At 33.2% G+C, this 27,099-nt stretch overlaps 1 protein-coding gene across 1 annotated transcript; it reads right to left on the reverse strand.

Annotated features, from left to right (window-relative positions):
• Window positions 1–736: 736 nt before the first annotated feature.
• Window positions 737–26,157, reverse strand: LOC127724052 (uncharacterized). The gene is made up of 5 exons (XM_052230830.1): window positions 26,061–26,157; window positions 17,702–17,757; window positions 4,165–5,196; window positions 3,414–3,523; window positions 737–2,366 (listed from the first exon to the last, which is right to left on the reverse strand). Exons 3-5 carry the CDS (start codon window positions 5,194–5,196, stop codon window positions 806–808), a joined length of 2,703 nt encoding a protein of 900 aa, XP_052086790.1. The 5' UTR covers window positions 17,702–17,757; window positions 26,061–26,157; the 3' UTR covers window positions 737–805.
• Between the last annotated feature and the right edge of the window lie 942 nt (window positions 26,158–27,099).

Raw genomic sequence — 27,099 nt, forward strand, 5'->3', positions numbered from 1 at the left:
GTTTTTCACAAATGCTGCCGAGTTCAATTTAATGTTGTTATGCCACTTTATGAAACCTGTTAGGAATGTTGTATATTGTATGTATAATTTTTTTTCTCCGTCAGAAATCAAGTCCTTAACTAGCTTCGAATTTCCATAGTAGCGAAAATATTTTTACCCAGCTTTCCAAATTATGAACCGCCTTATTTCCTTGTTTAAGCTTGTCGTCATCATGTTGGTGGCTGAACTATACAGATATTTCTTTTTATGCTATTTTGACCATTTTCTGTTCGTTGGTGTTTGTCTTTGGGAAGGATTTGGATGTTGGGGGTTGATATGTTCTGTTTTTATACTGTCCAATCGTGTTGTCCTTTGTGTATACTATTTTCTGAACTACATATCCAACGTTGGAGTATTGGACAGATTTCATATAAATAGTTTAAGTACTTTCAGCTTGCTTTGAGTACCGGCAAGCTTTGGGATTCTTTATTTTTTTTATTTTTTGTTTCGTTCAGTTCATATCTCATTGACGGATATCCTTCTTTTTCTTTTATTCATAAAAAAGAGAAAAAAAACCAAATGCAGCCTAAGATTTGTTGGGTACAAGCATGGACATCGACAATGAAATAAAAATAAGATATAATTTAAAGGATATTGCTTTAAAAGCGCCATTTAACTAAGAACAAAGACTGGTAAGCAGTAAGTGTATTCTTCTAGTTTTACAAGTTAGTAACTTAAAGGACAAGAAGCGGCTGAATCTGGTAAATATGTACCTAATTTTATTGTTTCCTCTAATTTTTAAGTTGTACCCCAACAAATAAATATATTAGTATTCACGATGATCACAGAAAAACTGAACATGAACTGAATCATTCTTAAATTCTGGAATGGATGCTTTGCTTTTTATATTCCATGACATGTCCACAGCTGATCCATAATTCTTCCCAAAGCCGTACGGTGCTTGATTTGTGACCCGGATGGATCCCGCACATTCATGGAAAGCTGATGTATCACCTTCCTCATTTCGACAGAAAGCTTTACACTTTCTTCCACAAGAATCGTATGCTGAAATAAGAACCTCTGAATATTCTTTCTCCGGATTTCGCAATGCAATATAAGTCATGGATTCCATAAAGGCTTGTCGAAGGTCAACGATAACGTATTCGTCGTATGTACCACGGTAGTTAAGACCATCCGAACGGATATGAATACGACCTACAGATTTGCCAATTCCTTTCGACTGTATACATCGTTTTGATTGTGGCATTACCTCATCTTCAAAGTAAGAACTGATCTCTGGATACGACTCTGGACTATATATATCAAACTCCCTTGCAGGAACACCATCATATATCGGAAAAGCACGGAAATTTTTACTTTCAGGTGATCGTTTACTTACTATCTTGATTGGAATAAAGACCCATTTCCTAGTATCGGATTTTCCATCAATTGCAAATGTATTCTGGCTTGAATCTGAAGGAGCATGACATTCATTATCACTACTAAATGGACTTTTTAGTTGTGAGGTATGATTTACTTTCAATTGACGCTTGGCTTTCATTTTTTCAATTTTTTCCACAGCTCGTTTCTTTCTACCTACAAAAGCATTTGGCATGAAACCTGGAAGCATGGGTCCACCAACCCCACCAAATCCGCCAGGTGCCATTGGTCCTGCAGGTGGTGCATTCTGTTGTCCTCCACCAAATGTTATTGGAATACACGTTGGAGTGCCACTGGATATATCACACGTCAAATAGTTGGATCCACAATTTGCATTATTAAAAGAACACGAGGGATTAGGCTCATAAGTGTAAACCTCTGACGTAAACATATCGCTTAAACCAAAAGAATTGACTAAGTTGCCGAATCCAGTACTAGTCATTGGCCCATGCGATTCGGCGCCATAATTAGTTGGATAATCTTGAGTAGGGTTGATACCCCTCCGTCTCTGATTACCTCTGAATATTTCCCACACATAATCAACAAATGCATGATGCATGTAGAAAATAGGATCAAAAGCTGATGTTTCCATTGGTTCCATTTGACCTCCTATCCATGTATGTACATCCCCATGTATATTCTCAAGATTGAATTGGTTCGAAGCACCGGGTTCCAAAATTTCTGAAATTCTAGTTCTTGTCAAAATACTTCGAATTTCGTCTTTTGAGAACAGACTTCCACCAGGGTTGCCAACATTTCTTATCAATGGACCTGATGGTGTTTGCCAGTAGGCAAAAGGACCACTAGTTACCAAACCATTGCCATTCCCAAGAAAAGATGGTGAAAACATGATCGTTCGAGTCTCGTCTACCATAGCTTCATCCATCGTTGAATCGAAATAAGGGAGCGTTACACCTGGCACTTTCTGTCGAAGGGCATTTTCAAATCTGCAAAATAAACATAACTTGTGACAAGAATATTCGAACTGTTCATCCCGTTATTTAGAAGACATGTTATACAGATAGCAATTGATATCTTCCACTTGTAGCTACAATAACCTGGACAGCATAAATTCAATCTGATTAAAATACAAATCTGTGTCCACGCTTTACTTACCTTGTAAGCCAGATTTCTCGGGAAAAAATGGTCCGAAGGTTTTGATCACCAAAAGTTCGAATTCGCAAAGGACCTACATAATTTTGGTATTTTGCAATAGAAATAATAATGAGGACCAGCAGATTTTCTTTAAGGACCACCATGGAAAAAAGATTTCGAAAACTCTTGAATAAGCGAAGTGTTGACACAGGACCTTTATAGATTGACACACTATTTTCTTTTAAAGACAGTATGTGAAAATTCATAGTTCCCTCGGCAATGAGTGGACTGGTATGCTCAAGAACTTAGTTGTTGCCAATTGGTATTTTTCATGAAAACGGCTAGGACTATTTGGAACACTCTGATTACCACTTCATTTTAACTTTGGTGAATTGTTGTCTCATTGGCAATCGTACCACATCTCCTCGTTTTTATATTAGTACAAAGAATGAGCTTTAGATGCGATAATATGTTTATATATTCCCCAATTTTTTTTATGAATATGCAGCCAAGATTAACTGTTAAACATCTTTAATATATCAGTTAAACTAGCTTTATTTTTTTAAATATTTTTGTTCAATTCACGATATAGACATTTGCAATTGCATGTATATTTAAAAAATACAAGTAACACATTAAAGATAATTTGAAAAAAAAAAATATGATTTATAAATCAAAATATAAATTTGGATTTGAAACTAAGTCTAGGTATTTATACCATTTGTATATTGTTTTCGACTAATAATAGAAGGAAAAGGCGAAGCTCTCAAAGTATTGTCCAAATTCCCCATATCATTATCGTAAGGTGAAGGGGTTGTGACGGAGAGGAAATGGTAAATAATTTCTTTACTTTGTGCTCATTATACTTTTTTTTATTTGAGCTGAACTTTGGTACTTACATTGTGATGAAAATTCTATGCCATGCTAAAAAGGCACCGCCATGATGTATGTTGTCAACCATTCGGAAATGAATCAGACCTAATGCATCGTATCTATTAGGTGGAACACTCTGTAAAGATAACGATACATTACATGTTAAGCTCCGTAGAAAGGAACGCATATTGTAAACTAAGAAATCCCCGATTGTTCTCGTGACCATTATTACAGAATCAATATCTTTATGTAAAAATGAATTTTTTGCAATTACGTAATCCATAAATGTTTTGAATCAAACAAAGTAAATCTCAGTAAAATTTTATCTCTTTAAAATCTGACAAATGTCATATCTTTTAATGATGTAACTGCCAAATTTCTCAATATCAAGATGTCGTTATGCATGTACAAGAGTACTGACTGCAGGATAATGATATGACCTTGGGAACTTACAGTCAGTTAGCAGTGACATCTTCCTAGTGATAGTAAACAACATTACTAGATACTGGTGTTAATTTGTTACACAGATGAGCATTTTAAAGATATATTTCTCATCAGTAGTTCTTGATATTGGAAATTCCTAAAAATGCCAAAAAACGTACAAAACCATTTATTGTATGTGAAAGGATCTTCAAACAATGATAAAGATATGTGTCACATTCATACGACATTTTAATATGTATGCGGGTTTGGAATGAAAAAAAATCATTCTGGCTTACCAGAAAAAATTACATGCAATACAAAATCAATTATTTACTAATTAAATGAATGTCGTACCGTATCGGCTTTCATCATTAGAATCGCCCTGTGGTATCTTGCACGCTCCTGGTCTGTGAGACGTCTATACTCTTTTCGTACTCGTAGCTGTCTTCTAGGTGGCATAATTGGCTGTTGTTGGACCTGTGGTCTTACTATCTGTGGTTGTCGGACTTGGTTTGCAGCAAATTGAGCAGGTGCTTGGGCTGATTGAAAATTTTGAATTGCAGGATTTTGAACAGATTGTAGATTTTGAATTGCAGAATTTTGAACCGCTTGTAGATTTTGAATTGCAGGACTTTGGACTGTCTGTAGATTTTGAACTGCGGGACCCTGGACCGATTGTAGATTTTGAACTGCGGGACTCTGAGCCGATTGTAGATTTTGAACTGCTGGAATCTGTTGTTGTTGGAAGGGAATCTGTGGTCCTTGAGCTGGAATCTGTACGTTCTGAAATTGGTTCTGTGGTCCTTGTGCTGTCTGTGTGTTTTGTGGCACCTGTGCTTGTATTTGAGGGTTTTGAATATTTTGATTGTTTTGTACTGGTAATTGTGGATTCTGCTGAACAGAGGCTGGTTGTACTATCGTCTGCTGACCTTGTGAGTCACTCTCGGATTGCTGCGCATTATTTTGTTGCTGAGCTTGATTTTCTGTATTAAAACTTATTGGATACAATGGAGTACCAAATTGACTTGGAAAAACAAACCGTAAATATGGCGGGATAGGAATAGTATCATTTGTCTGTGTAGCTTGTCGTTTTGCTCTTTCGTGTATATCTACTTCCGACATGCGAAGAAGTTCATTAATCCAGTTAACAGTCTCTACTGATATATTTAAATGCTGGCCTTCAAGTTTAGCTGTTTGCTTATTTCGATTGCTACTTATACAGAAATTATTTAGTGATTCATAAGATGTGTGTGTTGGATTATTTTTTGACAATCTTTCTTTTAAACATGCTGAAAATTCATCGGGTGGCTTGATTTCCTCTACCAGAGCACAACTTAGACTGATTAATGATAAAATGTATCCAATGACCAGAAATCCTTTAATCATCTGAAATATAATACAAAATAGATTGAATTTTGGTATAAATACTTTTAACGATGTCCCTACAACACGACGTTACACCAAAAAATGCGACGTCAAAGAATGTTTTCTGAAATTTTGACGTCGATTAATTAAATTAAGTTTCATTCGGTTTTTTATGTTTATTTTTGGGATGTCTTTTTTCCATGAATTACCTCAATTTGTGGAGATGTACATTTTAAAATTTAGTAATCTTCTCCTGGATCGTCCGTAAAAACGGCTAATATAATCCCGGGTTGTATTATTTAAATGAAATAGTTTTCGTCGCTGTTTGCGATTAGTCTTTCGGTTACTTAGTACCTCCGTTTCATGTTCAAGTTTATTGACGAAAAGGTCCGGCTTCGATAGTACAGGGATTAGTTTCAGTACGACAGTTATAACATGGGTAGCAGGACAAGTCGCTAACTAAAACATTTCGAGGACTTTTACTTTTAATTTGGTGAATGCACCTTACTGAAGGGACGACTTTAAATGATCTATATCTATTTCGCGGCATTTCAACAACATAACGAAAAAATCGCCTTTTACATATAGACGACTGTCTTGGTGTCTCTAAATTTTCATTGACATTCTGAATCAAACATTTGCCTCTTTCAAGAATAAATCGCTAAAAGCTAAAAATGATTTATAAAAATAGCAAAATTTATTCTGTGTCGAATCTATGTTCCGAGTCTGTCAACATGCACCATTATTTTTTTCGACAGCCTTCAATATCTTTTTCCAAATTTCACCACACGATTTGTTTTAATTATCAGGAACATTGAATTGAAACAAATTTAGCACATGTACTACAACGTCAGAAATAAGCGTTTTTAGGATTTTTCGACGTTTTCAGACGTTGGGACAAAATGACTACCGTTTTGTAATGTTTCGTAGCATTTTATTCCTTTGAGACCCAAACATGTAGTTAATAAAAAAAGAATCTAGACATTTTGTACTTTTCGTGTATCTAATTTTGTTTTGATAAATTATAAATTACTTATTGAAATATCAGGTAAAAAAACCGCATTAATTGCTTTGACAAATGAAATATTAACTTGGACAAAATGACTACCGCTTGAAAAACGTCTGTAAAGAGAAGATTTTATAGAATCTACTTTTTTTGAACTCACGAACAATGAGGCAAATATTTGTACTTTCGGTAGATATTAATATTATCTTACTTTTTTTAAGGCACTTTCTGCTATATCTACTTATAAAAATCACTCTCAGACGTTGAGTCAACGAAACACGTCGTTGGACATTTTTCTTTTTCCAGCTTAATATGCAGTCGCCGAGTCAAATGAAATTTGAGAAAATAACAGCTTCAATGTCACAAAAACCGACACATGTCGTTGTTCCCGTCAAGTTTCAGGAAGATCAGAGAATAAGAAATAGGGGCACTTTACATAAGAGTTAAAACAGTTGTTCAAAAATGTAACGTTGGACATCCGTTTATTTCACGTAGCTTTGTTGTTTTAATCCTCAAATATTCTAGATATTACTAAGCATATGACCAAGAGCTATAAGAACATAATTAAAAACATATACTGAATTTATTTTCTAGTGGTAAGTGTTTGCAAACATTTTTTTTTTGTTTTGCAGAGGAAATTTCGAAGATCCTCTTTTAAATTCTAGGGGTTGTAGGAACAGCGTGCGCAACGTTTTTGCACTATTTTTAAGAATACATTTGTTCAGTAAGCTTTGAATTACACTTCATTTTGTGAAAACCATTATTCTCGACAACGAAGAATTATTATTTCAGACTAACAAAATCGCAAAAACAATTATGTATTTATTTATTTATTTTTCAGTTAAATTTATAGAAATTTTCATAAATAAGATGATTTTTTTAAAACTGTACAAATAAGTTGATATTTTTGAAATCGTTGGTCTAGTCAACTCTCTCTATGAGTTGATGCCCGTAAATGATAATTTTTGCATTTTTTTTTTGCGTCTTTGTCGATTATCTTGAAAACTATAAAAGGTAGATAGAAATTTTAAAAGCAAAACTGATCAGCAAGACAAGATCTGCAAAAAGGTCAGCATATATGTAGATGAATTTGTCATTTGTCTTCTTATATAGGAGCTATTACCCTTAAATGACGATTTTTATCCTATTTGTGTTTTGGAAAAAAAATATAGAAGATAGATAGAAACTGTAAACAGATGAAAATTATCAACAGTACAAGTTCAACAAAAAAGACATTTTAGTCATGAATAACATACTTATCTATAATGTTGGAGAGTGTCCATTGTTGAAGATGCACATAGATCTAGGTGGGCGACACTGGCTCTTTAGAGCCTCTAGTTATTGTTAGTAACGGTGTCAGCCATTATCTTTACGTGAATGTTATTACTGTATTATTTTCAAAAAGTTTTATCAGATATTCGCACCTAATAGGATATTTCCGTATTTTTAATTGTTTTTTTTTTCCTTCAAAACTGTACATACTAGAATGATTGTGGGCAAGTTTGGTTTTCTGTTATTTGTTTCTAGGTGAGAACTTTTTTTAAAAAGCCAACAGACATTGAACGTCAAGTGTGGTCAATAACTCTCACTAAGATTTAAGCCAGATCAGCTGTGAAATAATAATAATAAAAAATATATCACATCTTTTTTATTCAATGAATTTCATGTATTTCGAATTGACATGGAAACACACGTGTAGTGAATTCAAATCTGAAATATGACATGTTGTGATATTAATATAAGTAAATACCTTCCGTTTTAATGAAATAATAATCAAATGCAAATATATATACCAAACATATAATTCCGTAATACGGTAATTTTTGTTGCAACTCAGCTTTTCACGTGACAAGATCTTACATCGTCTAATACGTTTGATAAGAAATATGATACCGATGGCAACTAATCTGACACCTTATATGTGATACTTCCCGTTTTGGTGTAGACATATTAAATAACTTAATATCATTTCCAAATTAATGTTACAACTGCGCATTTAAAACGTTTACAACTTTCCATAGGCTATCTGGTTACAAATGTGTATAAAGTGATATTTCAAGTCTTTCAGACTGAAACCTATACACCGACTGATTTATAAATAGAAATCAATACTTTTTTTTACTATACTTAGAAAACTAATAAAAGCAAAATTGTATCCATAAAGCCAGACACATTTTATCCATGAAGATACAGCTAAAAACAAAGTTACCGGCCCGGCTTGAAGGAATAACTCCTGCATAAGATAGGTTCCTATACATACGTTTAAATATATTGTAAAGTGAACTACTTTCTTCCAAAAATTATAAAAAATTCCGTCGTGAGATTGAACAGTTTTGTTATTTCATTGAGGTTTGTCATCTTGGTAAAACCTTTAGGAAGTTAGTCAGGTAAACTTGGAAATAAAGAACGTTCCTACGAACGGATGATTTAAATCACGTAAATGTATTTAACATGATTCTAGACTATACAAGTTTGAGCTTTCTAAAAAGCTGTGGACTGCTTCGCTCTATCCTAATTTAAGGTAATATGTGTGCATGTGGTTCTTGATTTAGTATTGGAAATGTGGTATTTTTAGATATTGATTGATATTAAATGGATGTCTTAGACTTGGAATGTCAATTTTTGTATATATATTAAGATGAACTTTTCCAAAATTTTAAACTGGCTGTTCAGTGTTTAGATGCGTTATACACCCATGCTTTTAAAATTTTGTTCACTTTACTTGTTGAAAATTAAAACATTTACAAATAGACACGACTCTGGAGGTGTGCCTCGATTGACAGAAGTTATACAGATAATGCATTTTTGCAAACATTGTATAGGAACATTGTTTAGCAAAACAAATCGTGCATATTGCAGATTAACAAAGCAAATAAACACGTACTAATAATTGATATATTTCAATATCAAATTTCAGTGTGCAATATATGCATAATAAAACGAACATGAATTAATGGCAGTTGATCGGAACTTAAAAATACACATAGTTAATTTCCGGCATTTGATGTCTTATCCTGACACGGGAAAAGTCTGTAATTCTTTATCTCATTTAAGCCAATAGCTGTTGCTGTATCTCAGCTGCATCATGAAGCAACCAATCAGAATCTATATGTGATAAGTAATTATTTCAAGATGGCGTGTATATCGACTGAAACTAATAGCTCCGCACCGTGATGCGAAGCAAAAATTAATGTAACAGTTATAAATCGCAGTAGAAATATAAGCAGATCTTTTGAACTTATACATTATTTTAATCGAATCAGGTCAAATGACGATGGTCATATAGAGACCATTTTACAGTCTTGATAACCACGTACATGTATTTAAAAGGTTACGGATGGGGTATTTAATTGAACAACAAAAAACAAACAAAGTTCCCAATGTCTACGTCACTCGGTCTCTGGTAGGAAGTTGTCCTTCTTATTTTCATACACGCACGAAAGAACATGCAACAGTTAAGTCTTCTTTTCAGTTACCTAAAATTCAACAGATTCAATGTTTTACTTTATATACCATACATTATGTTTCCAATCCAAAAAAGTAAGATTTTTTATTTATTATGTATAAAAAGAGGGTTTTCTTAATTTTTTTTTATCCAAATTGCGACGAAGTTGAAGTTAGCTTATATTTATTTGATATGATGAACGTCGTCCGGACATCAACGTTTCAATTTCCAGACAAAATCTTCTGAACCATAAGAAATATACTTGGAAATGTCAAGGTCATAGAAGCGATTGATAAACTGACATTTGTGGTTTCCGAATGTTATCTTTGAACCATATGTCCAACATTCACCAATATTGTATTTGGGAGAGCACCATAGGATGCAAAATATTCCTATTGGTTTTAAGGTCAATAGATCATAGGTAAAGGTCCATCATCTATTGATAAACTGGAATTTTGTCAACATTTTGGTTTCAAGACGTTATCTTTTGAACCATGTTTCAAGAGTTCTTACTAACCTGATTTGATGATGCCCCATGAGATTTCTGGTTATTTTGAGGTCACTATACAAAAGGTCAAAATTACAGAAGCCATCGAAAGACTGAAAGTGAAGTAAAAGCTTTGATTCCGGGTGAAATATTATAAAGCATACGTCCAACCCTCACCAAACTAGGCTAAAAAAGCTAGGAATGAAGACTACTATTTACTTTTTCAGTCAGTAAGTCAAAGGTCAAGGTCGAAATACCTGAAATTTGCAGAAATGCTTTTTTTTAGGACAATATCTTTAGTAGGTAATAAGCCTTGGGATGAAATACACCCGTATTTATTCATAGGTCATATACGTCAAAGATGGAGATTATAACAACATTTCATAGACTGAATTTTGGGCATCCAACACTTGATATACATTATCAATATTCGACACAAAATCTGTTTTTTTCTTCTAGAAATCCACAAAGACTGCAACCGGGCTTTTGCACCCATGGTGTTTTTTTCAATTTTATCATAATGATTCTTTTTTAGTTTGTTTTGCTTTATTTTTTATTTTGTTTTGCTTTTGTTTCTTTTTCTTGAAATATTTCTAAATAAGAACAAGCTCAAAGGTACATATAATATGTTTATTTCTTCCTAAATACGTATTAAGTTGCATACTCAATGCAGAAATTATCATGAAAGAGTTGTCATTTAATAATGGACTTCCTTGATATCAGATATGTCATTTTTTTCTCAGGCGACTGTATGTCTCGATCGACTGTTGCAGTAGGTGCAAATTAATAAATTCCACACTTTGAATAAGAGGACATACATAACCTACATTTTTGACCAAAAATAGATGCGTTTCCTTCTGTGAATTTTCATAACATGACAAGCAATATTTATTTTATAGATTTGAATTTTATTTGAGTTGTGTAAATTTGAAAATAGATTAAAACCAATTTGAAATTTTCTCAATAGCTAAAGTTCGAAACAATTGTGTTGCATATGTTTGTAACAAATGGTGAAAATCACTTAATATCGAGAAATTAATCTTGTAATTCATCAAGTGCATAATTTTGCTCATTGTTGAAGTCCGTACTGGGACCTATAGTTGTTAACTTCAACATCATTTGGTCTCTGGTGGAGAGTTGTCTCATTGTCAATCATACCACATCTTCTTATTGTTGTTTTTAATAATAACAGTGATAACGGATGACATATTGGATCTTATCAGCTTAAAAATAAGAAAAAAGATGCATAAATCGAAGAAAAACAAAATGATCCGCTAGTGGCCTCCGTCGTGTTACTCATGGTAAAATGCAAAGATTTACCACTAACTGGGATGAGGCATCATAATAATAATAGTTGATGTATACACAAGATGTAACATAAACAGCACGTTAACCCAATGGAATCCAATCAGAATGTCACTAGTCATCAGAGGGGTCAAAGTACAATTGTAATTCTATTTCGGAGCAGGATGTGCATTCCTTTTCATATTCCTTGATATCACTTCAGTTTTATTGGATACGCGTAATTTTTCGGTGTCAACATCTGTGCATGTCTGTGACTTTTAATATAAAAATAAGATGTGGTATGATTGCCAATGCGACAACCCTCACCAAGAGACCAAATGACACAGACATTAACAACTATAGGTCACCGTACGGCCATCAACAATGATTAAAACCCATACAGCATAGTTAGCTATAAAAGGCCCCGAAGGGACAAATGTAAAACAATTCAAAGTCTGGTAGTGTTCAATACAAGTCAAAAAGTTTGATTTTCTTTGTAATACTGTCTCCTCAGTTCCGATCTCATCTTTATTCCTTATAATGCTACCTTCAAGTAGGGTTTGTTATGCTTTTGAAATGCAAAATCCCATTTGCATGTAATTCTTCGTTGCATTACACATTATTGAAATGCTCATTACTTACCTTAAAATTCTCTGTCTTGAGAATGAAAATAAAAATCCTTAACTTCTTGTAGTTTTATAATTTTCATACAAATTCATTTGCATAAATATTGTTTTGGAATTATTAAAATTTAAGTGGTTAACTGTGATTATATTACAACTTACAACTGTGCTAAATATTAAAATTGATAATATTTTGACTGATTGATAGGCTTCCGTTATATTTATACTTTTTCCTACTTTTTATATTGTTTACATTTATTTGATTCTCAAAACGCACTCAAACACAAAATAAATTTACCTAATGTATGTAAAGAAATTTCGAGTTATGAATGGTAAACAATATGTCCGGATAGAATTATTATCTTAATTCAAGATATTACTACCGTTTGGATAAAAAAAATAATAAGTATTCTTCCAGCCTGAATTATTTAATTATGTAAGTAGGTGTGTGCATGCAACTAAAAAAAAAGACAAATCCAAATAAAATGAACGCAGGCAAATGTAATGGTAATGCGCGCAAGTGTAACGGCATAATAGGTAACCAAAACAGCAAGAACATGTTCAACAATAATAAACAATACCGTTTTAGATTCTTTAAATTTTTCATCTCTTTTGGCATAATTATTCTTTGTCCAATTATTTTTTCATTTGTGTTTCTATTTAATTTCCAGCTAAAGCTGGCGGATACATGATTTTGTTTTATAACATCATACGTGTAGTTGTTTTTGCCTAGAACGAGCTTTTAGTAAAAGCGAGTACTCTCAGATCGGTACTTTGTGTTTTAAGTCTGTTTGGTAATTTTTTTGTGTGCTTTGTTTAAATCTGATGAGTTAAGCCTTTTTTAACAGATTTATTTAGTTTGTTCGTATGTTGTGCTATAACATGACTGTCCCGGGTTAAGGGAGTGTTGGGCGCTCGCAAACACGTTTAACTCCGCCACATTATGTTATGCCGGTAATTCAGTGGTTGCTGTTTGTTGCTGTATATCATATCTGTTTTCGTTTATTATATTTACATAAATCAGACTGCTTATTTTCTCGTTTATGCGGTATGGGTTTTGATCTTGATTGAATGCCGTACTCATTTGGTCTCTGATGGAGAGTCTCATTGGCAATCATACCACATCTTCTTATCTTTATTTTAATAATTTTATCACAACAATTTTTACACGTGGCGATTTAGATCTACATTCATCTTTCTATTGTTGAAGACTGCATTGTTTGTATTTGAAGTCCCTTTATTCAGTTGAAAATACACGAAGTACATGAAAAAGCTCTTTTTTTCATTAGATTTATTTTGTTTGGGCGAATATTTGTATCTTTGAAACACAAGTAAAACAAAACAAAAACAATTAAAATATTTTTGAAAAAATAAATATGTCTTTATAATCATTACTCATTTCTAAAGCGTCAACAAAAATATATCATTATACACTATTTATTTTTTTATTGTTAGGGCGTGTATAGGAAATGTTTAAAATAGTAAATTAAAATTTTTTGAACTTGTAAAGGTTAAAAATCAGCGATCGTTGTCGTTTAATCATGTACATGAACATATATATTTATGATGGATCCATATTTGCTTTGTCAAAGTTTGTTCTTATAAATGACTTAAAAAAGCAATATAAATAATCGTTTCCTCCAAAGAAAGGTAGGTTATATTGACGTTTAATCGTCCGTCTACGAAAGCTCCAAAATAATTTTTGATATTCCGAATTTGAAGTTCGAGATTCACTATCTGAAGTTGGTAATTCGAGAATAGAAATCAATCTCTAAAACTTGAGGTTCGAAATTGTAATTCAGATTTTGAAATTAAAAATTCAGCATCCGATATTCAAACAGGAGACATAATTTAAGTAAAAAGCCAATCATTTCAATGATAAAGCAATGCTGAACAGAAAGCAAGTCATTTGCTGCAAAAGATGCGTTTTTTTATTATTATTTATCAGGGGCGCTGAGGGTCAAAAGTTTTGGTATGCAAAAAATGTAATAATATGTTAGAAGCTTATAATCGGAAGAATAAAATGAATTGTATGATTTTTCAGGCTTTTATTTATATTTAGACTGCTCTATTACTTAAAATGCTATGTCACTGCGTTCTAACATGTGAGCCGAAATCAATATAGAAGAAACTCATCTTGTGAATAAGTCAATAGCTTGCTTATTTTGATGTGAGGATTTTTTAAATTCTTGATTAAAAACGACATGCATATCCCTTCTTTCCCGTTGATTAAAGTGGATTTTCATACAAAAATTTGGTATTATAGGTTGTTTTATTATACTGTGTAATTTAGAAATACCAGACTTTCAGTTAAAGATTTGCAGGAATCAGTCGGCGAATTTCATTGTTGCAAACTTAGCTAACTTGTAACGCTCTGCGCATCTTCGCTAGCCAAGGGTTGCGATCCGTCACCCACCTTTTCACTTCGGCTATCGAAGATGAGCTCTACGGAGCGAGTAAATGATTTTTGGGGCCATTCAATCAAACAAATGTTGTCTTTATGATACATCAGACTATTGCTAATATTTGTGTAACAGCAGAGCCGCATTATGTGTGGTATAACTTGTACACGAATAATCTCCGGGTTTGACATGAGAAACACAACGTGTATCGCATGTGAAGCAGGATTAATATACCGTTCGGGAACCCCCTAAGTTTCACATCCATCTCTCCTACTCTATGTTATGTTCGGTTATTATTGTTCGTATGGAAGTTTATAGCTCGTTGTTTGTTTTTCTATATTCTCTTGTTATGGTATTGTCTTTTCGTCTTCGATTCACGGTTTATGGCAGCCCTTGATTCACGGTTTATGGTAGCCCTTGATTCAATGTTTATAATAGCCCTTGATTCACTGTTTATGGTAGCCCTTGATTCACTGTTTATGGTAGCCCTTGATTCACTGTTTATGGTAGCCCTTGACTCACGGTTTATGGTAGCCCTTGATTCACGGTTTATGGTAGCCCTTGATTCACGGTTTATGGCAGCCCTTGAATCACGGTTTATGGTAGACCTTGATACACGGTTTATGACAGCCCTTGATTCACGGTTTATGGCAGCCCTTGATTCACGGTTTATGATAGCCCTTGATATCTTCAAATTATTTTTATAACTGGAAAAATCTTGTTTCTGCTACAAGTCTTTGAAGTATGGGTTTGTGGTTTGAATATGACTACTGTTCACATACGATTGTAATAGAACTTATGATGAATTTTGCAATGTGTATAGACTTATCATTAGTTCTCATCAGATGAACAACAAATTTGACATCTTGACAGGGTTCTTAATTAGCCTAACCGAATTTAGTTTTTGACATTGATGTATTCGTTTACATCAAGTTTATAAAGTGTTGGATATTTATGTATGTGTTACAATTGTGGTTGACCTTTAGTTGTATTTTGTGTCGTTGGGTTGCTGTTTCATTCACATATAACCCATATCTTATTGTATTTGTAGTATCTAAATTGTCAAGGATTACTAGTATCTGATTGTGTTGTTGATTGTGTTGTTAAACTCGTTGCTGTGCTTTTCAGTCTTTGTTTATAGATTATCATGTCTGATAGATCGGTAGCATCTACTCGTTGTTGTGCTTTTTAAGTCTTTGTTTATAGATTATCGTGTCTGATAGATCAATTATCGTGTCTGATAGATCGATTACCTGTCTGATAGTTCGATTATCGTGTCTGATAGTTCGATTATCGTATCTGATAGTTCCGTAGCACCTGAGATAATCCCGGATTTTCGTTATGTTCAGTCTTTAGTTTTTTTATGTTTTGTAGAATGTTGTTTGTCTTTTCGTCGTTTTTCGTTTTTCCAACGTCACGTGGTCAGTTTGTCTTGGGATTATGAGGTTGAATAGTCCTTTGATATATTCCGCTTCTCCAAATTATCCATGGACAATAGATATTGACAGCAAACGAGTAAAATTTCATCTTCGATATTACGGTTAGTTTTTTTCCTCTCATGAAAAAATATATTTCATCATTCGTTCATCATTAATTGATCTTTTTGGAAATGACAACAGCGTCAGATATAAAAAAATGACGGCGATTACTTCATTTAATATTGATCTAAAATCTGCGAATAGTATACTTATGTCCCAACGAAAACCAAGAGAAAAATGTATTTGTTTGTTCATTAATTTGTATTCACTTTAATAAATTAAATATTTAAGCCTTGCTAATATTTTTTATTATTGAATATTTTAGTTCGAGTTATTAAATGGTTCGCTTTCAATATAACGTTTTGTCGATTCCTGTTTGTCACTTGCCCATGGTCGCGTTTGAACTTCTTTGATTTACGACTTCCGATCGTCAGATGTTTATGTAAAAGTATTTCCTATATCTTATTTAAACTGTATTACAAGTTTCTGTGACAAAAAGAGGGTGGCTGGTTTTTCTGTTTTTATGGTACTACTCCACCGAAGAATCATGCAAAAAGTGATTCATTGTTGGGAAGTCTACACATTTTTAGTTTTATATTCTGTTCATAATGCAATGTTGAATTAAAAACTTTCCATGACTTATACTTCTGTCGAAGGTCTTGAGAGACATAAATTATGAGAAATGCACATGAAATGTCTGAAAAGGGAAATAACTCCATAATCGGCAGTGCATTCCATAAATATGATATACCAATTTTCTTCCATGACCAGACAGTATGTGAAGAATTATAATGCACGACACATAGCTGGTAAAATATCAAAATTAATAATGTGTAGCCTATTGTCGGGTGCATTTTTTGACGTCTTTTGTACCACAAACCAAGTATTCATCTTTGAAATGCACTGCAAATTCCAATGAATACGAATGTATATAATTTTAAGTCAAATCCCCAAGCATTTTTAAGAATGATTTAATTTTATTCATTCGAATAGTAAAGAGTCTATATGGTATGCTTTAGTTATATTTTTGTTGTTCGCCACTAACATTAAAGAGTGGCGGGCATGTTGCATTTGAAGATCTTTGAAGTAACTATTGCAAATTTTACGTTGTTGTGAAAGCAGTAGGTTCGATAAGGGCACAGTTTGGCCCCTATTTGTGAATAAAATTTCAAATAAGGATTTTTTTATCAGTATCTTAATGAACCACAGTCAAAAGAGTGACTAGATAGGTATTAGATATCTCTGTTGAATATTTACGAATCATCGACTCTTTTCATAAAAAGAACTTCCTATTAAAATTGATCTTAATTATACTGAAATGTTCATGACTTACGAGTAATTTTACTCGTAAGATTTGTTGTGAAAAGAGCCGTAGCGTTTTTTCATTTAGTCACAAATGGCCCTTTTGTTTATTTTCATCAAAATTCAACGAAAACAGGTCAATTTTCATTGTACATTAGGACCGGTAGCATACAGTGCATTCGTCGACTCAAACAAATCTTTTTGACATAATGTGTGCTGTAACAAGTTACATATATCTGACTTGAATATTTAGTTTGTCGAACCCCGCTCTATCACGGTTTCCTAGATCTTAATATGGTTGAAATCTGGACGATTTTGTAAACTTTCATCAAAATAAGGATTTTAGCTTATTTTGGGTGTAAATATGCTATATAGCAAAAGCTCGACAAAAATAGTCGTATTTCATTTTCTTACATTATAAAAATAAGGAGATGTGGTATGATAGCCAATGAGACAACTATTGCTGGACACAAAATCAGAAAACTGTTGTTTCTCTTACCTTTTAGTGTACTTTAGTGTTCTTCTTTGCCGAATTCCACTATATAAAACATAATCCTTTAAGAAAAAAAAATCAAAATAATTAATTATAAAAATCTAACGAAAAATTTGCAACGTCATAAAACCACCTTGAAAGAAGATAAGCCTCGTTCTGAATATAAGACATAATATCAAATAAGGGCAAATTCCTGTCATTTCCTACAAATATCTCCTAATACACATAATGGTGTAATATTAGGAAAAGTTATAAATTTGACCTTCTTACCTTCTGGTCAAAATGAGATGGACGCCAATATGTAAAATACTATAAAAAGGTGCGAATATGTTAATAAATGAAACCAATGATTAAATCCTTGAGGAAACACATTGCAGTTTGAGTAAAATATGAATTAAATAGGAGATATGAGGTATGTGTAAATGAGACAGCAATTTTCCCAAAGAAAAAAAAGCAAATGACTTCTAAAGGTAAAAAAAAAATGACTTCTAAAGGTAGAAAACATATAACTTCTAAAGGTAAAAAAATCAAATGGTCAACATAATGCTTAAACTTGCTTTTTATTTAGAACATATGTCGAATAGTTGTCTCATTAGCAATCATACCACTCTTCCTTATTTTATAATGGTCTTTAATTTTTCCAAATGTGTAATGAATTTGTTGCCCAATACAAAAAGTTTCTTCCATACCATACGTTAGTTACCTGTACTAGGAAAAGGAAGTCCACTTCAACGATTACACTGTTGATAATCGATAACTATCACTATGATTAGTTATAGTTTAGTCGAGAAAGTGTGTTTTATTTATTTGTTTCAATAGAAATGTGTGTAGTTTTACTTGTATAACTAGAAAAACACAAATAAAGTCTGACGTATTTTAATTTAAATTTTTTGTTTGTAGTAACTTTATCTTTACACAAACAAAATTCAATGAAGCCATACTCCTCGCCACTTCCGCTTTATATTTTTTCATTGAGAAAGGTAACAGACAATTCAAAATCTATTGTCTATAATGGAATTCAATGCGACTGTCATACAAGTGAGAGGTTTAGTTAGCTATAAAACCAGATTTAATCCACCATTTTCTACATAAGGAAATGCCTGTACCAAGTCAGGAATATGATAGTTGTTTTCCATTCGTTTCATGTGTTTGCGCTTTTGATTTTGCCAATTGATAAAAGACTTTCCGTTTTGAATTTTCCTTGGAGTTCGGTATTTTTGTAATTTTACTTTTTACAACTTTTTGTCCAATCTTTTGTTCTGTATTGAAAATTAAGGACCATTGATTTAAAACAGTTCAAGTTTAAAGACCAAATTAAAAATTCTTCGATTTTTATGTATCATAGAATTACATGGAATTTTAGCTCTTATGGTTGATTAGTTCTCAATTAATCATTTGGGTTACTGTCGAAAGAACATTGGAATCACTATAATAATATTGACGCTCTCGTACAGGGGTATAAAAAAGCCTGGACTATCATTAGATAAAAAAAACACAATAGAAGTTCAAAAAGGAAAACCGTGTATGGCTTTAATAATTGATGAATTGTTGGTTGCTAAACGTCCAGTGTCAAATATTTCATGCAAGTTCAGGACGAGAACAAATTAACAATAGTTACAATATGTAGGTTCTATAACAGAGGCCGTCCGGGATGAATGTCGGGGAAATGTTGACTGCCATTAGAAAATGAGGGTATATTGGATAGGGAGAGACATTTTGCCTTGCAATAGGCCACCTTCGGACCCCTCAAAAAGTTAATGAAAGTGTTCTTAACGTGCATAGAGCGAGACACTTTCTTTACACGAGGCATCGGAATTAACGTCCCCATTCTGACTGGACGTTGACTTTAATGAATATCACAGGGTGTTCATTAACTAACATTAGTTCTGAAGTACTAGTATGCTAGAAATTGACAATAGCATTACGGTTATGCATAATAAGATGCTATAGAAGACCGCAAAATCATATTTCCGTCATGGTACTGTTGATCTTTGACTTCTGATTTTTTTTGTCCCTTTCAACCTCCCCCTTTTTGGTACTATCAATGTCAACAATGCTCATTAAGTGTCCATTGACGTAGATTTGTGACAGAAACTATCGACAATCTGCAACTGACACGAAATTCCTAAATGGACAAAACAATTAAAAAAAATACAAATTTGTGGTTCTTACTTCGGACAGGCACGTGAAAATCGATATTGAGATATAAAACGAAAGAATTTTAAAGGTAAAGTATACGTCTATATATATATACTAGTAGTTAGACGGTATTTCATATTTTAAATAAATTTTGTTAGATTTAGAACTGGTTGAACTTCATCTGAATGTCGAAACAATGAATTTTTATTTAGAAATCATATGTTATAGCTGTACAAATTTCTGTTTTAATTGTATAAAAATACAAAGGGGGTGAGTGGGGGATTGGTTTTTTTATTCATCATTTTTAAGTTTGAAAAAATTCGATATTGGTGCGTGAAGTCGTTACGACACATAAGTTACGACTATTTTGTATTTTGTCACTTTTCACTATGATTAAATTCCAGTAAAGAAATCTGGTGACATCCAGGTATTTTTAAATCATAATAACGGAAATATATTTCTTATTTTTTACTTGATTGTATCTCTGAAGGTTGAAATGCTACATTTGTCATTTTTTAGATACATGTATTCAGATTCAACGAATGTGTTCTTAATGCATACAAAAAGTCGTAAAATTCCGAAAATACCCATCACTTATCAATTATACGTATATTTCGCCGTTAGGGAGCTACCATTTGATTTTTATGGAGGGGGGGGGGGGGTGAAATTTAAAAAAATAGGCAGGACAGGAGTTTTGAGTAAAAAAAAAAGGCAGGATTAGACACTTTGCAAAAAAAAAGGCAGGATGACAATTTATGTAAAAAAAAGTCTGGATAAACTAACAAAAAAAGGCAGGACCGAATAGAGTGAAAAATAAAAAGGCAGGACAGAGATTACAACTAAAAAAAAAAAAATGCAGGACAAAATTTTTCATTCTAGCCCCATAAAAATCAAATGGCAGCTCCCTTCGACACTTTTCCAGTGGCTTTTTTAGGAGGGTGAACTCACTGTGTATCATCATCACCGGATATAGGTACCCTTGGCCTGGTTCTCTGTTCATTGTCTAAGAAAAACAACATTACTGTACAAAGACCAGCAGTACCTATATGTTGGTAAATGTACCGTGAGTAATGTAGTTTTTCTTGGACAATGAACAGAGAACCAGGTCAAGGGTACCTATATCCGTTGGTGATGATACACAGTGGAACTAATTTCCGACAAAATTTTACATTTCAACCTAACAAACAGATATCGATTTTATTATACGAGTCTTTAATATCGTTCACCTTCTATTGAATCTGATCGACTTTTGGGCATCTCACTGTCCAGATGTGCATCACCAGAAATCTCAAGATGAAGTGTCGCGTGCCATTGGAAATGACATTGACTTCTAATTTAAAGATCATAAATACTTTTTGGGGGGAGGGGTCGAATTTTTATGTCCCACCGGTCATGAGACTTTTTATCCTTTAACCTAGGTTTTTCAAATGGGTACCTGATGGGGTGATGTCTTCGTGTCATCATATCTAAACCTCAACTCAAAACCATAATATTCTTTTGACATGACATGGCATTTCCAGTACATCATAGATTTATTCCCCTATGTCGTGCACTATGTCCATCTCTCTCTCTCTCTCTTATATCGTAAATTGTAAAATAATTCAAAAGCTGTTCCGATCCCTATCCCTTAACCAAATATTTATATTTTCTAAAGAAATAATAGACCATTGTACGCCTTGTTCAGTCAGGGTCACCTTGAAGATGTTTTTCTTTTTCAATTCTAACGAATTGACGTCTAGACAGAATTATTTGTGCATGTGGTGAAGTACGTCACGTGTTTTAGAGATCCAATCAGTTATCTGTCAGGAAACAAACCTAAGGCAAAGTTTTTACGTCTTCGCATCGACGTAGTCTATTTATTACACGACATCTGGCATTTATATTCTATGAAAAGGAAGATTATTTATGAAATATATTGTAGGATCACTGTTGATATTATATCGATTTTGTAGAAGATTATTTATGAAATATATTGTAGGATCACTGTTGATATTATATCGACACTGTAGTGTTTCCAAGTGTGATTTGACATTGGAAACTGATATTGTTATATCTTCTATTTTGTAATTTCGAAATTTAAAGTTATATCCACATTCATCAATTGACAGGTTAAAACGTATCCAATATGATCTATCTGTTGATTTTTTTGTCATTTGAACAATTTTTCATCAAGTCATTTAAATGTCGAGGATTAATCTTAATCAGGCAGGAAAGCTAAGAGACAAAAGTTTGTAAAGCTAAAGCTTGTACTGAAATTTAATTTTGTATACAGATTTAAGTGCACATGCCACTTATTTCTGGAATGTAAGAGAGGCGTAATATACCAAGGGGATATTCAAACTCGTAAGTCGAAGACAAACTGACAACGCCATGGCAAAAAACGAAAAACGGCAAAAAAAAAACAACAGTCTATACAAAACACAACATAGAAAACTAACGACTGAGCAACACGAATACCACAAAAATCGGGGTGATCTTAGGTGCTACGGAAGGGTAAGCAGATCTTGTTCCACATGTGGCACCCGACTTTTTTCCAGTTCAAATAGTGACATAACTGTTAACATGTAAAGTTTGGATAGCCCAAATTAATAAAACATTTAGGAGCGTTAAAAAAGAAAAGTGTACAAACCATGGATAGAGACAAAACTACAAGGGTCCTAATGACACACCAAACTCCGGCATCTCAGGATGGCTTTATTAATGTAGTAGGCCTAGGTACATTACTTTCTTTTAAAAAAAAATGCACAGATTTACCCTCCGGGTTAAAAAAAAATGTGTATATATGCGTTATAATTCAAGCCAGTACCAAAACGCAGATTACTTGGTTTTTTTAGTAGAAACTGTAGTTCTTTGAACGTAAATTATTCAACACGACGCTACATGGCAGCCAAATGTGCAAATACTGCAAATAAATTAAAGAGATACTTCAACGCGATCACGTGAATAGTAAGAACCACTGCCTTGTTCATCTGCAAACCCTCCTGAAAACACTATCACTGTCTCAAAAGTTTATAGTGAAAAATCGTTTTATTCTAAATAAAAATTCCGATGTTATAGATTGTATTCTTTTATATCAGAAATGAGCTTCTATATATGGAATTTACATATTGAAATTTCGATCTTTTGGAACCAAATTGCTTTATTGAGAATGGCGTTTGTTCTTGTTTCAACTATATTTGGTTGTTTGCATGCAATATTAGTGTTATGGGTTTCCATAAAAAAATATCACTGAGTCAATTTAAAACTGTTAAGTTTTTTTTAGTTCAATATCGAAACGACAAGAGTGTAAATGGTCAGATTAATTTAAACTCTTAGGCTGTCATTCTTATGAATAATGTAAAGCGCGACAAAACTTTCAGTTGGGGGGGGGGGGGGGGGGGGGGGGGGGGGGGGGGGGGTGATGGGTCGGGTAGTGTTAATGAAGCCGGACTGGATAATGAACATTACGAGATACCACACAACAGGCACTGATAGGAAGAACTGACTTTATCATTCACAGGTAGTTTGGTGTCTGGAACTAAGGTTGCAAACTTACACTTTAAACTTAAACTTTGAATTACATGTACATAACGTAACGTGATGTTCAAGGGTATAATGTTAGTGCATTTTACATTCTTCTTGTGAATTCACTGTAATAAATCTGTCACATAAATCAATGAACCAAGACTATATATAGGTCAACAGTTTAAGTGCCTATTGTGTTTGAACAGATAAAACGATGGACAAATTACTAAGGAAACCATAAGTCGAAGTAAAACAGGTAACATAATGGCAAAAACGACAAAAAAGATAAACAACAGTACATACAACATTACACAGAGGCCTGAGAGCAAAAAGAAACCCACAAAAACCATAGGTGAACTCAGGTGCTCCTAACGGGCAAGTAGTTCCTGATCAAGGAATGACACCGTTCGTGTTGATCATTCAAGACAAAATTCAGTGACACGTCTTGTTCGGTGATTTCACATTCGAGGAAAAGATTGTAACTACGACAACTTGGTCATATCCGTGGTCAGCTATGACACAGCTATTCACGTTAAACTAAATAAGTAAAGAGTAAAGTGTATATCGAAAGTGGTCTGTGTATTATGACCTGTGTTTGTGTTTAACTTTTTATAAATTATGGTGACAGTCAAGTTAAAGCATGTTATCCATTTAACTACATCTTTGAAATAGCTGAAATAAATTTTAAAAACCAAATACTAGTATGCTAAAATATATACTCTCGTATATATAAAGACAGATAAAAGACTTCTTCTTGTATTTTCATTTACATTTGTTTCAGCTCAAAAAGTGACAAATCAGACCGCTGGTTTTCTCTTTTGAATTGTTTCACATTTTGTTATGCAGGTGTCTTTTATAACTTACTGTATGTTATCTTTTTGCTTATTGTTGAAGCACGTATAGTGCCCTATGGTTGTGTACATCCTCGTCCTCTGTTCTCTGGTGGATTGTTGTCTCATTGTGCAAATCATATCATAACTCCTTATTTATATATAGCTGAAATTGTCTTGTTTAAGTTTCGTGCAAAATTTAATATAAAAATGTCCACGATTCCTTCAATACATATCAGAACTTGGAACTTAGCTGACTCAGTATACTCTGTGGTTGGTTTTAAGAAAAAAAGTTTTATAAAAATTGGAAGGTTTTTCCTTATCTAAAAGGTCTGGGGATAGTTATATGTAATTCTTCATGGTTTTCTTCTTATCTTTGCCTTTTAGTCAGTTTGTTTGAAATACATTGTCTCTAAGCAAAGTCGTGAATTAATCAGTGGAAGAGTTGGCATTATTAACCAAAGGTGCTGTCATACTTAATAAAAAATATTTTAACAACTCTTTGAGGGGGTCCGTAAGTGGCCTGTTGTAAGGCTAAATTTCTGTTCCTATCCAATATACCCTCATTTTCTCGTGGCAGTCAATATTTCCACGACCTTCATCCCGAACGACCTTTATTACAGAACCTACATATTGTATCTATTGTTAATTTGTTCTCGTCTTGAACATGCATGAAATATTTGCCACTGGACGTTAAGCAACCAACAATCAATCAACTTAATATTGTACTCTGTTCAGATCTATTTTTCAATAAAGAAAATCAATAAATGCGACTTTTTATTGTAAATTTGACTAATTTTGCCAAGGAGCAATATATTAAACAGTATTAAATGTAGAATAGAGAATGGAAACGGGAAATATGTCAAAGAGACAACAACTCGATCAAAGAGCTAAATTAGGATTGTTTTTATTGTTAAAATATATTCATTGTTGTAGAGGGTCTCATTAACATCTGATTAAGAGTTCATCCCTATTTTCCGAGTTGTGTTTGTATTCATATGTTGTAGAATTCATATGTTGTAGAATTCATACAAGTCTTTCTTAAAGACAAAAAGAAAATAACTATAGCTGAGTTCTGAAGGTCTGCTTCATACCTACATCTTTTTCTTGAAATCGTCACAGATGAACGACTTGAAACTAAGATCTATGTCAAAAGTCAAAATGATATCAGTTTCCCTATTGTCAATTTATCATTTTCAGTAGTAACATACAGTAACACTCTGTCCCATCGTGCATGTTCACATTATGTAGACTTCTTCAACAAGGGTGTTCTTCTACTGAATACACTGCTCCATCAGGGCTATGAGAAAGAACGACCGAATTCGACACTACTCAGGAATTACAGTCACCATCACAATATAATGTGTCTTGTGTTTTAAGTCATTAGTGACATGTTTTTGTGGTCTTAGGTCTTTAGATTCCAGAATAGTCAATTGTGTTCTATTCTCAATCGTGACAATCTGATGGAGTCTGGATTCTCAATGGCGGGTCACGGGTGTATGCTTGAAGGAGGCGCCTACCCTTTCGGCGTACCCGACCTCGCTCTGATACGGAGTTTATGCGATTCCCTGCGTTTTTAGGTAAACTACAATTGCCTCTTATTAAAATTGTTTAATCATTATGATATACCCAATAATATGCCTTTTGACATAACTTGGTTATATGAACAGATATCATCATCTGGTGTTTTAGATATGAATGTATTACGTCGTCTGATTTTATTTTTCCGTATTGGGAAAGTGCTTTTTTCAACAAGAGATACATGTTATTACAAAATGACTGTAATAAGACAACCATCAAGCGGTATGTTTCTTCAAGATAAGTACATCTTTCCAAATAGTAATGTTGATATCTATACAGAACCAAATGTGATAAAATGAAAATTAACTCACCGTTGGAAAATAGTTTTTAAATCCTTTGTGGATTGTTTTGGAATTGTAAATCCAAAAATTATGCTATTCGGCCGGATATAATTCTCAAGCGGCGAACCAGCACCTCTTGGTGGAATCAATCGAACGGAACATGTTCTTTGATTCACTAAGAAGCCTACGGGTGGAAATTAACAACTTATTACAAGATATTGACAACTTAAACAAATTACTAACTTCCTAAATGTAAACATTGAATTTTTGGGAGAAATAATATAATCCATGCACAATATCATGTACGCATGTTTTTCATATTCCTAAATAATACTCGAGCACATATTGGTTGCAAGTTTACATCTTCATTAATATAATGCTGTACAAGGAAAAATTGTGTTCAGTCAAACATTAAACCGTGGCTTAGTATAACTTTAGTTTAATGAATGTTAATGAATGATTTAAAGACAATATTACAGATATATAATTAAATATATTTAGTTTACTGTTAATTTTTTTTTTAAATCACCACAATGACATTGCATTTATGAATAATATTTGTTTTTAATGTTAATGATATGCATAAAGGCATGTTGTCACTATCAATGTTTTCTTGGTCACTGATTCAAGTTTTTGGTGGATTTTTTTTATAGTGACAACCGTCAAAGTTGGACTTGGATAGAATAGAATCTCATCCTTTTTTTCTTGAAATTTAGATAAACTTGGAAGGTAATTGTCCAATCAGGGTGCATTTTTTTTCTTTGATTAAGTTTTTGATGAAAACTTTGATAGTGACAACTGATGACATGGACCAAGTTTACCTGGTCGAAGTTTGACATGAAAAACTTGTATAGTGACAACAGATGACTTGGAACAGGTTTACCTGGTTAGAGAAAACTTTGACCAAGTTGACTTTGATGTTGACCACCGGACTAAAGGGAGCTACCATTTGATTTTTTATGGGGGGTGGGGGGGGGGGGGGGGGGGGGGGGGGGGGGGGGGGGGCTAGGATAAAAATTTTGTCCTTTTTTAGTTGTAATCTCTGTCCTGCCTTTTTATTTTTCACTCT

The sequence above is a fragment of the Mytilus californianus genome, unplaced genomic scaffold, assembly GCF_021869535.1.
Source record: "Mytilus californianus isolate M0D057914Y unplaced genomic scaffold, xbMytCali1.0.p SCAF_14, whole genome shotgun sequence".
Lineage (NCBI taxonomy): Eukaryota > Metazoa > Mollusca > Bivalvia > Mytilida > Mytilidae > Mytilus > Mytilus californianus.